At 37.5% G+C, this 13,163-nt stretch overlaps 3 protein-coding genes across 4 annotated transcripts; 2 read left to right on the forward strand and 1 right to left on the reverse strand.

Annotated features, from left to right (window-relative positions):
- The first annotated feature begins 766 nt into the window (after positions 1-766).
- LOC141615382 (putative metal-nicotianamine transporter YSL7) lies at positions 767-2,878 on the forward strand. The gene has a single exon (XM_074433763.1). The coding sequence runs from the start codon at positions 835-837 to the stop codon at positions 2,845-2,847; it is 2,013 nt and encodes a 670-aa protein (XP_074289864.1). The 5' UTR covers positions 767-834; the 3' UTR covers positions 2,848-2,878.
- Positions 2,879-6,754: 3,876 nt separating this feature from the next.
- Positions 6,755-10,386, forward strand: LOC141615383 (uncharacterized). 2 transcript variants are annotated; one of them, XR_012529830.1, is made up of 3 exons: positions 6,755-7,378; positions 7,552-9,878; positions 10,052-10,386. XR_012529830.1 is itself a non-coding variant. In XM_074433764.1 (2 exons), the coding sequence occupies exons 1-2, from the start codon at positions 7,024-7,026 to the stop codon at positions 7,695-7,697; spliced, it is 501 nt and encodes a 166-aa protein (XP_074289865.1). In that variant the 5' UTR covers positions 6,808-7,023; the 3' UTR covers positions 7,698-10,386. The 2 variants fall into 2 exon arrangements, 1 of the variants encoding a protein (XP_074289865.1); XM_074433764.1 differs by having other exon boundaries at positions 6,808-7,378; positions 7,552-10,386.
- On the reverse strand, positions 8,768-9,634 carry LOC141614750 (uncharacterized). Its single transcript, XM_074433496.1, has one exon. It carries the CDS (start codon positions 9,632-9,634, stop codon positions 8,768-8,770), a length of 867 nt encoding a protein of 288 aa, XP_074289597.1.
- Positions 10,387-13,163: the final 2,777 nt, after the last annotated feature.

A 13,163-nucleotide genomic window follows, 5' to 3' on the forward strand; every position in this document is an offset into this window, starting at 1 on the left:
TTGCCAAGGAATCCCACGTTTAGCCACGGAGATTTATTTTTTTTTTTTTTTTTTTTTTTTTTTGAAAAATTTCAAAAAAAAAAAAAAAAAAATCTCCGTGGCCAAACGTGGGATTCCAACGTTTGGACCACGGCCAACGTTGGTTTCCCACATTTGGACCACGGCAAACGTTGGTTTCCAACGTTTGGTCCATGGCTGAACGTTAGATCTCAAAGTTTGGTCCATGGTTCAACTTTGGGGGTACAAAATTCAGATTTACGCAGAAAAATTGCAATGTTTGTTATTACTAAGTCAATATGTGACGTAAATCAATTATCGAATGGATTTAACGGTGCGCAAAAAAAAAATTAACCAAATAATGAAGCGATTAAGTTGTTTAAGTACCGGTGATTCGAGATTCGTCGTGTTGTTAATTGTTGTTGTTGTTTTTTTTTTTTTTTTTTTATTTAGTTGAAGTTGAGAGGAAATTTTTTAGAGAGAGAAAGTGTTGGATGAGTGGAAGGGCAGTTATCGTCTTTTTTATGAAAAACGTCGTCGATATTTACTAAAACGTCGTCGATATAAATCAGCCCTCTTGAGAATTCAGAAGTTTTAGGCCCAATCAAGTATACTTCACTTTGAAACAATCCGATGATAAGTAGGGAACTACATAAATCAGCCCGTATATTACTAGGATTCTGTATTCTGTATTTAGAAATTCAGTAGGATTCTTAATTTGGCCAAATATAGGACTATATTCTTTCTGCTATAAATACTAGCTTCACGTACCCATATTATTCATCAAAAAAATTTACGACTTCTTCCATCTCACAATAATCTTGTTACAATTTAGCAATGGACCGAGACTTGGAAAAGGCGAACCCCAAAGAGGATACGGAGGAGACAACGGAGGAGCTAGCGTTCGCTGACGTAAGAGTGCCACCATGGCGAGAACAATTAACCATTAGGGCATTTGTAGTGAGCTTTATACTCAATATTATGTTCACATTCATCGTCATGAAATTAAATCTTACTACAGGAATTATACCGTCATTGAACGTATCGGCCGGGTTATTAGGATTCTTCTTCGTCAAGACATGGACTAAGATTTTAGAATATTTTGGTATGCTTAAACAACCTTTTACCCGTCAAGAAAATACAGTTATACAAACTTGTGTGGTAGCGTGTTCGGGTATTGCCTTTTCCGGAGGAGCTGGAAGTTATATACTTGGGATGACGGAGAGAATATCGAAAGCAGCCGGTGAAGAATATGGACCTGGTAATACCAAGACACTTGCACTTAGTTGGATGATTGGTTTTATGTTTGTTGTTAGTTTTATGGGTTTGTTTTCGGTGGTCCCACTTCGTAAGATTATGGTTATTGATTTCAAACTTAAGTATCCAAGCGGAACTGCAACAGCACATCTTATCAACAGCTTTCATACGCCATCCGGTGCCGAATTAGCCAAGAAAAAGGTCAGGGAATTAGGTAAATTCTTTTCATTCAGTTTCTTTTGGGGATTATTTCAGTGGTTTTTCTCGGCGACGGAAGATTGTGGGTTTTCAAATTTTCCGACATTTGGAATGAAAGCGTATAAAAGCCGGTTTTATTTTGATTTCTCGGCCACATATGTTGGAGTCGGAATGATATGTCCTTATATTATAAATATATCGTTGATGATTGGAGCGATTTTATCATGGGGTATCATGTGGCCTTTGATTGGAACAAAGAAGGGTGATTGGTATAGTAAAGACGTGTCGGCCTCGAGCCTTCACGGTATTCAAGGTTACCGGGTTTTTATTTCAATAGCCATTATTCTTGGAGACGGACTCTACAATTTCTTAGCGGTCTCTATTCGTACACTATACGGACTCTACAACCAAATCCCGAATAAAGATACAAATTTAATGACCGAAGAACATGAATCATTTGATGACGAACGAAGAACGAAATACTTTCTCCAAGATCAAATCCCATTATGGTTCGCAATCGCCGGTTATATTGCCCTTGCTGCTATCGCTATCGTGGTGGTCCCACTTATCTTCCACCAAATAAAATGGTATCATGTCCTACTAATGTACTTTGTAGCTCCTGTCATGGGATTTTGCAATGCCTATGGAGCTGGCCTCACCGACTGGTCTTTAGCCTCAACATACGGGAAACTCGCGATTTTTGTTATCGGAGGTTGGGTCGGAGCGTCCCAAGGCGGTATTGTAGCGGGACTAGCCGCGTGTGGAGTTATGATGAATATTGTTTCGACAGCATCAGACCTGTCACAAGACTTCAGAGCAGGGTACTTGACTTTGGCTTCGCCGCGATCAATGTTCATATCACAAGTCATTGGGACCGCAATGGGGTGCGTAATGTCACCATGTGTCTTCTGGATCTTCTACAAGGCGTTCCCTGATCTCGGCCTCTCGGGTTCTCAGTACGCCGCACCATACGGGTCAATCTACAGAAGCATGGCTAGTTTAGGAGTTGAAGGGTTTGGTGCTCTGCCAAAGTACTGCCTCAATCTCTGCATCATATTTTTCTTCGCCTCTATGGCCGTGAACGGGATTCGAGACGCAGTAGAGAAGTGGTGGCCGAGGTGGAAGGGGTTCATACCAGTCCCAATGGCGATGGCGATACCGTTTTACTTGGGAGGGTATTTTGTAATAGATATGTGTGTAGGGAGTTTGATATTGTTTATATGGGAGTATAGGAATAAGGCTAAGGCAGATGCATTTGCACCATCAGTTGCATCTGGTTTGATTTGTGGAGACGGAATTTGGACGTTGCCAAGTTCGTTACTAGCGTTGGCCGGAGTTAAACCCCCGATGTGCTTGCAAGTTATCAGTAGGGCTCAAGCTCAAGCTCCAGCTTGATCTGGTTAGACTTAATTAGGATTTTAGATTTTCATGCTTCTGTTAATTTGTTGTTGTTTTTTTTTTTTTTTTTTTTTTTTTTTTTTTTAAATATAGTTAGAGACGTTCTCTCGTTAATGTTAGAGTTTCCTATTGTTATTTGTTAAACTCATTGATTCATCTTCTTACGATCGCTAGTCGGTACGAAGTATCAGTTTAATCATACAAAGTTTTATATTTTCAGATGGAATTGTTATGTTTTCGACAATTATTTTAGTAATCAGTGGATATTAAGGGCAAAATATACTCGTATTTAGTTAAAATTTGGTCAAGTATTATGTTGATAACGACTTTATGATAACCAACATATTTATATAGGTCGGTTATTATAACAAATTACCTAATTGTTGCAACCAAACGCAAAATAATTTCAATTTCTATGTCTTCAATGTTTCTCCTTTGGCTTTGTCGCACCAAAACTCGGCTGTATTAAATTAAATTTTTATTATTCTATAAGACAGTCTTATAAATCAAAAGTTGTTACTCCATATTTCAAGTAGGGAGCTACGTGAATCGGGCCGAGTATACAACAGCATCTATGTAGCCCACTTAACTATTATTCACATCCTCGCGACGCCTATTTTGGGCTAGAGTCTAGTTTGCTAACCGGACTGAATATTTCATTTAGATTATTGAAGATTTTGACATTTTTTTTAGGGAAATTAGTTATCCGTCTCAGTTATTTGTTTACCTATTTTATTTTGGAGTGTTTATTCAATTGTTTATCTTTCTATTTTAGCAATGTTTTTTTTTTTTTAATACAATGTCTTTGATTAACAATAATTTGATCCACTTGCTATTCAATAATTAGCTCTTTCCTATTTTCTTCGTTTATGTTTCAAAAGATAAACAAATGATCGGGACGACGAGTCCTGTATTAAACACTAGCCAGCACAAGATCGGCATCTACAAAATGAGCGATCAGCTTAGGACACATAATCGAAAAATCTAAAGGCGCAAAATGAGTATACAATGTGGAGAAGTTCTAGTGTCTTCTCTGAAACGTCCTCCTTACAATTTTGATGCTTCTTCTTTGTGTGTAAGGGAGGACATAAATATTTTTCATACAATGTGTTGCTTCGTTACTTTTGCGCTAAGTGAAAGAGAAACTTACACTTTCATATTTGTAAATTGTCTAGGGTCTATTGTTAGTTCCTACCCTCCTACTAATCAACAAAAGAATAATTAGGCTTTAGGCTAGAGTTGGTAATTCGGGCCGTGAGCTAACGAGCGGCACGGCACGACGAGTTCTTTGAGGAGGCACGGGCCCGACACGACCGTGCTTTCGGCGAGCTCCGACGCGATTTTCTTCAAATTTTCGTGCCCATGCACGACTAGGGCCGCCGGCAAGAATCAGGCACGCCACGGCCCAAAAATTGGCACGAAAGTACTAAAAATATAACAATTATAATACAAAAAAATACTAAAAATATAGCAATTATATAGCAATTCATTATTTATTAAACAAAAAGTGCCAAAAATATAGCAATTATAAAACATTTTTTTAAAATAAATAAATAAATAAATTTAAGGCACATGGGCCAGGCACGACCCAAGCACGAAACTGGGCGTGCCAGGATCTGGTTGCGGCGGGGGTTGGGGTGAGTGGGCCAAGCACGACACGGCACGGCTAGCCCAATATTCATGCTTGGGCCGGGCCAATTTTGGAGAAAAGCACGATGGCCCAGCCCAACACATCCCATTGCCAACTCTACCTTAGGCTCCTAACAAAAAAGAATCATTGAGCGCAAAGAACAAGAAGAATAATATAAAATTTTCCTTGTGATCGGTATATCCGTCGCTGCCATGGATCAAGTACTACTCATGTATATAGATAAGAGAAAACAAATTGTTATTCCTTAGGCACTCTGTTTTTGTCTTGTCTATCCACATGAGTAGTACTTGACCCGTCACAAATGAGAATTTGTGGAAGTAGAATTAATGCCAAAATTAGAAAACAAACATTTGAATTTCCCTCTGGAGGTGATATATGACGCAATGTGATGGTGTATAGGTAGATCAAATATTCAAGTGTAACTTAAAAGCATTGTTGAATTAAAGAGGGGGACAAATCCATAATATTTGCATCAAATTTAAATCCCCATGTGTAAGCAGCTATCATTATGCCTCATGTAATTAATTTGTGCATTATTGACATGGGTCCTTTAATTTATTTAAGTTGGGTAAACTATGGATATGATGCCAAAAATCAGCTAATTTTATATCACCCTTTAATTCGAATTAGCAAAAGCAACATCTCCTATTCTCCTTGCATCATATGGATTCCAACAGTTAGGATAAAATTTGATCTCGGATAGATATCAAAACTTCCGATAGACTTTGAAATACTTTCCTATCATATTTAGGAAATAGACTTGTATAGAACAACCAACATTGTTAGTCGGTATTCGACAAGGACTCAAATATATAATCCTTTCTGAAGTTGATATCTATCCGAGATCAAATTCTATCCTAAGTGTATTCCGTCACATTTTCACAATGTTTTTCTTACTTTTTAAGACTTCGATAAATAAGAAAAGGGTGTAAATATGGAGAGACCACATTGTACAATCTCGATCAACAATTGTGAAATAGTTAGTCGATATTAATCTTTGTACTCGGTCATTGCATGTCACCTCAAAATAGAATTGGCATAATGCTTAGAATTTTACAAATGATCTAATACAGAATTGTGGTCCAAAACAATACTCCTGAGAGATAGTCTCACAATAAATTTTTACTTTGTAAAAGACTAATTTACAATCTAAGGTAAAAATGATACAAATAAAGAGTGATAAAATGGTAACAAATTATAAGTAAAATAGTTTAGTACTTCTTAGAAGTTATAACAATCAACAATAAACAAAATGTTCACTAAAAATTTCAGAGAGGAAAATGTACTAGGTCGTACTGAATTTCAATACCATCCTCTCATATATAATTAAAATGTAGACCTTACGCATTTCTTTTTCCATAATGTGGAATAATGTGGGGTTCTCAGTATATATGTGAAAAGATGATACTGAAATTAACGCTATCTGGTTAATCACCTTACTAGCACACATGTAGATTAAGTACTTCACAAGGAATGGTTCATGAGCTATTGATGAAGTACCGTTAAGTTGGTTAACTAGATAGTTATTACGAAATATCGTCTATAACATTTAAATTGTGTTGTAATTTAAATGAATAGTAAAACAATTAATGTCTGAATTATTAGTGGCAACCAAAATATTGATAAGGGGTGGACCAAGTGTTGTACATGCTTAAACATGCGTAGCTTAGCCGGGAAAAAGTAGAAAATCTTGAGAGATAACAATATATGATTCCGCAGTTGCTTATTCAAGAAACTTGGTACCATTTTAGATTGTACCTTAGGGATACATTGCGTAAAGTTGTGTGATTTTTGACGATACAAATTCTCATTTCAAACAACTTATTATGTCTTAAGGTTTCAAATGGATTCTATGTGACCATTTTTAAATGGTAGTAGGTCTCGTGAGAGACCGTCTCTCATTATATTAGTGGAAGATATAATATGGAAAATATGAATTAAATAACTTCATTCCCTTATCATGTGAGAGGTCTCTCAATAACGCTATTGAGAGACCGTCTCTCTAAAGTTTTTGTATTTAAATGGTTACATTGGTAAAATATTACTTCCTCCATTCTTGTTTGATATACCCATTTTCCTTATTGGGCCATTTCACTTTGATGTACCCATTTCATTTCTTTCTATTTTTGGGTATGATAAATGACTATATTGTCCTTGTTACTTATCCATATTTACATAAAATGCCATCAATTAACACTACTAATTTTCTTATTAACCTAATCTATTTTACTAATAACTCCCTCCCTTTTTTTTTCCCACCATATTTTGTGATAAATACACAAATCTTTCCACATTTAAAACACTCTCTCTCTCTCCTCTCATCATAAATTCTCTCATCCGTCTCCCTCTATTCTCTAGATCCTTCCACTCTAAACCCTAAACAACTCTCTTCTCACACTGCGCCGTTTCAACCTCTCACATTCTTCATCCTTCCATTCTTTCTAGATCTCTCTTTCTCCCTCTCTCTAACTTCAGACCTCTTACATTCTTCATCCTCTTTGATTTTTGATTAATCTCTCATTATGTCTACAAAAAACTTGTCATCAAATCACAAATCTGGAACTTCTTATCATGCATCGCTTGATCATTGTTTATATTTACCAGGTTTGGGTCATGTTGCTCCTGATACATACTCGGGTTATGGGAGCTTACTTGATTCTGACCTCGACGACGATAACGAGGCTACATCGGCGTTTAACGCTGATGTAAATACTTTTGTCCCAGATTCTGTGATTGAGCATGTCCCAGATTATGTTCAGAAAGTTGATGATGTTGCTGCATGTGGTAGATCTGGTGATTTATCACCAAGTTCGAGGAGATTCAACGAGTTGATTGAACGAAGCGTAGAGAGGCAAAGGAAAAGGGAAGAAAAGAGAGGTAATTGTTGTTCTTTTTAATTTAGTTGTCCATCGTCTTATTAATTTTTGGTCTTTTTAATTTTTGGTAATTTTTGGTCTTTGATTTTTGGTCTTGTTATACCATCGTCTGATTATACCATAACCTTTTCTTGAATTGAATAATAACGGGTTGTTTTTGTTATGTGCTTGTAGATGTCCCTGATATATTAGTCGATGGGGTTGTTGAGGAGAAATTCATGTCGGGGGAAAGTCAGAGATCGGCGGCTGATTTGTCACCAAAGTCAAAGGGGTTCAAAAGGTTTTGTGATAAATACTTACATAAGGGGAAAAAAACTTGATCAAAAGGGAGGTTCTTTTCTAACACTTCTTTTCCATATCTCTTTGTTTTCTTGGTTTTTTCTTTGTTTTATCCGGTTTTTCTTTGTTTTCGGTATTCTCTTTGTTTTACGGTGTTCTGCTGTTTTCTGGGTTTCTGCTGTTTTCTGGTTTTTTGCTGCAGTTTTTACGGGTTTTTCTTTTTTTACGGTTTTTTCTGCTTTGTTTTACGGTATTCTGCTGTTTTACGGTGTTCTGCAGTTTTCGGGTTTTTCTTTGTTTTCTGGTTTTCTCTTTGTTTTACGGTATTCTGCTTTGTTTTACGGTGTTTCATTTTTTTTCTGGTTTTTCTTTGCGATTTTTACGGGTTTTTCTTTGTTTTTTGGTTTTCTTTGTTTTACGGTATTCTCTTTTTTTTTACGGTGTTCTGCTTTGTTTTCTAGGTTTGCATTTGTTTTACGGGTTCTGCAGGTTTTAAGGTATTCTTTGTTTTACGGTGTTTTTGGGTGTTCTAAAGTGACTGAGAGGTTAAGTTAATGTTGCTTCCATGACACAATCCTACACTAAACCTCAATGAAAGTCCTAAAGTGATTTGAGAGGTTAAGTTAATGTTCTTTGATTGTCACAAATCTTTTGATTTAAACCTAAAATAAGTGCTCCATGTTGTTGCCACTAATGTCATTATGTGATGTAGCCATGTTGAGTTACACTTCATCTTAGGTTTTTATGATTAATGACCCATATTTGATGCCACCAAGGGTTTTTTCATGTTGAGGCACACTATTTATTTACTGAGTTTCCATGTTATATTGCCCTTGATGAGGCACTTATATGTGGTCAAGTTACTCAATGAGGACAACTTGCTTGCTGAGAGTAACAATGCAATGAACATTAAACTTAAAAACTTCTAGTCATTTGCATTTCCAAATTGATTGCTTACATAGTTCATTTGTCAACAAACTGACTGCTTACATACTTAACCAAAATGGACCATTACTATGTTGCTTAGTTTCTGATTTTTGGCTTGACAAACAATCATGTCAAAAAGTTCCATGATGATTGTTTGTCATACCAAACACCTAATTGGGTTTTCTCAAAATGGGACTTCAATACCTAGGTCTAACATGAGTTGACCTAATTCACCTATACATCCACAAGTAATTAAAAACTGAATACACTCCCTCACCAATTCTTCATCAGCTTGTAAATCTCTAGGAAGTGTCCCTTGTCTTCTTTGTGCTCCTTTGGCCAAGTGTGGTAGTGGGTAATCATTATGCCCTTTTTTTTTCATTATTTCAACCATACAAGCTTGCAAGCTTAGCCAAACATTGTCTAGTGTTAATGCTGTTTCTGCTTCATATGCTTCTGTGACATTTGTGACCAACTCATCAACTGTCATGGCTGGATTTTCATCTTGTAGTGATTGTATTGACCTAAAGAAACCTAAATCTAAGATGTTTAGGTCAGGAGAGTTGGCTGGTTGTTGTGTTAACTCTATATTAAACCCATTTGATGTGGCTGCCTCCATGAAATCTTTATCTTTCCCATTAAAATGAGGCTTTGCATTATCTTGTTGAATGCTTATGTTCTTACTTGCTGAAGTTGGCCATTTCTGTTTAATGGCTGGAATAACTTTGTTGATAAATGCTTCTTTTGTGACTTTCTTGGTGATTGATTCAACTGGTTTTGTCACCAGTGTTCCAGCCTCTCTATTTTTGCTTCTCCTTTTAGCTGGTTCTTGGAATGTAAATGGCCATATACCTATTTTGCCATCAAATAGAACTTCACCATTCTCCTTGTAAGTCGGCCTTGCAACTGCAGCCAAAAACATTACCTTTGTAATGTATCTCTTGCTCTTACAACTCCTATATGGGAGTGCTTCATTGCTGCCTATGTAGTACCTACACATTGGATTTGTCATATAGAACCACTTTTCATCTATGTGAATAATACATCCCATGTCCTTAAACATTACACACCTCAAGATTCTATCAAAGACTAATTTACCCAACACAAAATGTAACCTAATGATCTTGTGATCTTCACTCAGAAATTTGGATGTATAGAGTTTGTGTGAGATTTAATGATACCTTCCTTTACCCATCTATGGCAGGTAGATTGTGAATGACCTATAGCCTTGCCCAACCTCTTCAAAGTTGTTCTCTTTGATTTATCAAGTGCCATGATGACCTCTATTGGACAAGGTACCCTTGCTTTACCCTTCTTGCCTTTAATTTTACTCCTTACATTGATAGGCACTTCATGTTCCCCTGTCTTTTAGTCTTTGTCCATATCTCGAAAAATGCATTTCCTTGTGACATTGAATTTTTCTCGCAACTTCATTCATCATCCCATGTCTTGGTTTCCGTTTTTGCAGCTCTCAAAACAGAAGGCACACAACCCTATGCCTCTCATCGTCACTCAAGTTTGGTTTTTTCATAGTGTAAACTCGATTTCGTAAATTTTTTTCTAAAAGAAGTTGTTGTAATGTTCTTTGTAATTTTTTTAGCTGTAATTTTTTTTGTAAATGTTGCTGTAATATTGCTGTAGTTTCTGGTTTTGAGGAGGTTTTTCTTACTTTGGCAGTGTAATTTGTTAGGCTCAATGCTTTATGTAATGTTATTTAGCCTAAGTCTAATGATGTGATGTATTTTGGTGGGAAATTTAAAACTTTCATTTTCCCTCTCATTTTGTAAATATCTTTTCCCACACATTTTTCCCTCTCTTTTTCTGTGAAACCAGGTAACCTGATTTTTGGTGGGAAGATTAACAAATACCCCACCACTAAATAGATGTACTTTATTTGATAATTAAACACACATTTTGCTTCTAATCTTTATGCATTGGTTTTTGATCCAAAAGTAAATGGGAACATCATTGTAGAATGGAGGAAGTACCATTTAAAAATAGTCACATTTGAGTCATCTAACTCTAAAATGGTCACATAAGACGTGTCTAAAACCTTCAGATGAGACCTACTGTTTAGAGAAAGCAGAAATATAACTTACATAAGCATGTTTTTTGGCCTATTTATCCAAATCCATAATCGGAGAGAAGTAGAGAACTGTCAACCATTAATACAGAACAGGTGCAGATGTCAACTATTTCAACTGTTACAATTATGGGAGGTGGTATTTATCAGAGCAGATCCTCTGTCTCATCGTGTGTCCCATTACTTCTCCTAATAACGCATTAGCACTTGATATAATATTACCATTTTTATTATTTTAAGTGTTATGTGTCAAGATCTTAAGGGGGTGTGACATAAAAGTGAGACAGGTGATCTCTATTGGGTATTTACGACCTATTTACGACCTAGGTTAATCTGGTTAGAATTCGCTTTTCACCTCCCTTTACACCAAAAAAAATAAATATAGCCAGGTCTTAGATTATTTGTATCATTATATCCCATAATTTTAGCCTTTAAAAACATTTTTTTCATTAGACACATTTGCAAAATAGCCCGTAATTTTAGCCTTTAAAACCATGTTTTTTCATTAGACCCATTTGCAAATTTTCACACGAGTGTACCAAATTGTGTCGTTGTTTCCACAATATAATTATACTTTGTTTTTTTTTTGGTGCATAAAAGGGGCCAAGCCCCAAACAAAATACAAACTTAAACACGAACTATTCGGGGGATAGCTACCCCGAGTACATCTTCACGAATAATGTTGCGCAAGCCATCAGGAGGGGCATCGAAATAAGTCACGGAAATACTCGAGTTAACCCCGGCGTTTGCAAGCCAATCTGCTGCTCTATTAGCTTCGCGAAACACGTGATCGATCTTAACGGTCCATCCTTCTAGCTTAGTGAGTTCGATGCATCTTTGGACTAGCGGTCGAAGACTATTGCTTAGGAGTTGCTCCTCTTGGACAAAGCTCACACATTGTGAATTATCCATATGAACCAACAATTTTCGTACCCGTAACGATCTAGCGAGTTCCAGCCCGATAACCAATGCTTTCATCTCCGCCCTCATGGAATTACAGATGCCGCAAGAAACATGAAAGGCTTTAACAAAATTACCAGCCTCATCTTTTAGAATGCCTCCACTTCCAACCGGTCCCGGGTTCCCTTTAGAGGCACCATCAGTGTTAAGCAATAGCCAATCATGCGGAGGAGGAGACCATCGGATGAAGCGCTCTTCGTGTACAGTACCTGGAATGGGTATGAATAAGGAGAACGGGTCGAGAGCTTTCCTTGTGCACTCGAATTGTCCTCGCAAGAAGCTAATCAGATCAGTCGGGTTTTCATTTGCACGACCAAAGGATACATTATTACGCCCACGCCAAATCCACCAACAAGTCAAAGCGAATTTCATGGACCAGTCGTGAGTAGCGAGGGGTATACTGTTGCTAGCATTCTTTGAAACCCATTCTGAGAAGGACAGCGAGTAGAAAGTAGAAGAAACAGCACACTCACCGAGCTGCTCCCAAATCTCGGTCGAAAAAGGGCATTTGCGAAGGAGATGATCAGTTGTTTCATCGGCTTCTAGGCATCGTGGGCATATAGGGTCGTCATGAATACCACGTCTTACTCGATTGCAATTAGTCATAAGCCGGCCGTGAGCTGCTAGCCAAATAAACATACGGTTTCGTTGTTGGACCGGTAATTTCCAGATGACATGCCATGCCATGGTATCCATTTCTGGTGGAGTATCCGCTGTTTTGATGAGAGCTAAAGCGGATTTTATAGAAAATTTACCACTTGACGAGGCATTCCAGTAAAGAGAGTCTTCTAAGTATGGCTCCGGGAGAGAGAGTAAGCGGCTATTTTTAAGAGATCCTCCCGTGATAAGAAGTTGGAAAAAACGTCCCATTTTCATCCCGAGGATTCATCCCACATGTCGGCTACTGTAGCCCCCAAAATATCATCCGGTGTAGGCAGGATGTTTCTATCCGATAAACTTCCCGAGTCCACCCAAGAATGATCCCAGAAGAGAGTTTTGCGCCCGTTTCCAACCGCAACAGTGCTGCCCCGATTAATTATTTTAGCTTGTGATGTTATACCGGCCCACACATTAGACATGTTGGGTTTTGGCCGAAACATATCGACATCGCACCAACCATTACAATATTTATTACGGAGAACTCGAGCCCATAAGGTTTGTGGTTCGGTGAGAACTCTCCATCCTAACTTTGTTAGGAAGGCTGCATTAGATTGTCGAGACGATCGTATGCCTAAACCCCCCATTGATTTGGGTTTTTGGACTGTATCCCATGAAATAAGGTGAATTTTCTTTTGCTCCTCTGTGCCTCCCCAAAGGAAACGTCTAGTCTTCTTGTCTAGATTGTCGCATATTGAGCGTGGAATTTTAGCTGTCTGCATACTATAATTCGCCATAGTAGACAAAGTGGATTGAATTAGAGTATTTCGACCGGTAAGTGATAGATGTTTTGTCTGCCATCCCGCTAGCCTTCTGTTAAACTTTTCTTCGAGGTGAGCGAAGGTCTCCTTTGTCACACGACCATTAATGGTTGGCATCC

This window comes from Silene latifolia, chromosome 11, assembly GCF_048544455.1.
Source record: "Silene latifolia isolate original U9 population chromosome 11, ASM4854445v1, whole genome shotgun sequence".
Classification (NCBI taxonomy): domain Eukaryota; kingdom Viridiplantae; phylum Streptophyta; class Magnoliopsida; order Caryophyllales; family Caryophyllaceae; genus Silene; species Silene latifolia.

What these genes read in the sequence shown, in the direction of transcription:
- LOC141615383 (XM_074433764.1), top strand. Translation starts at nt 7,024, where the DNA reads ATGTCTACAAAAAACTTGTCATCAAATCACAAATCTGGAACTTCTTAT. An exon ending in GAAAAGGGAAGAAAAGAGAG is followed by an intron (nt 7,379 to 7,551) that starts GTAATTGTTGTT and finishes ATGTGCTTGTAG; the next exon opens with ATGTCCCTGATATATTAGTC.
- LOC141615382 (XM_074433763.1), top strand. Translation starts at nt 835, where the DNA reads ATGGACCGAGACTTGGAAAAGGCGAACCCCAAAGAGGATACGGAGGAG.
- LOC141614750 (XM_074433496.1), bottom strand. Translation starts at nt 9,634, where the DNA reads ATGGGATGTATTATTCACATAGATGAAAAGTGGTTCTATATGACAAAT.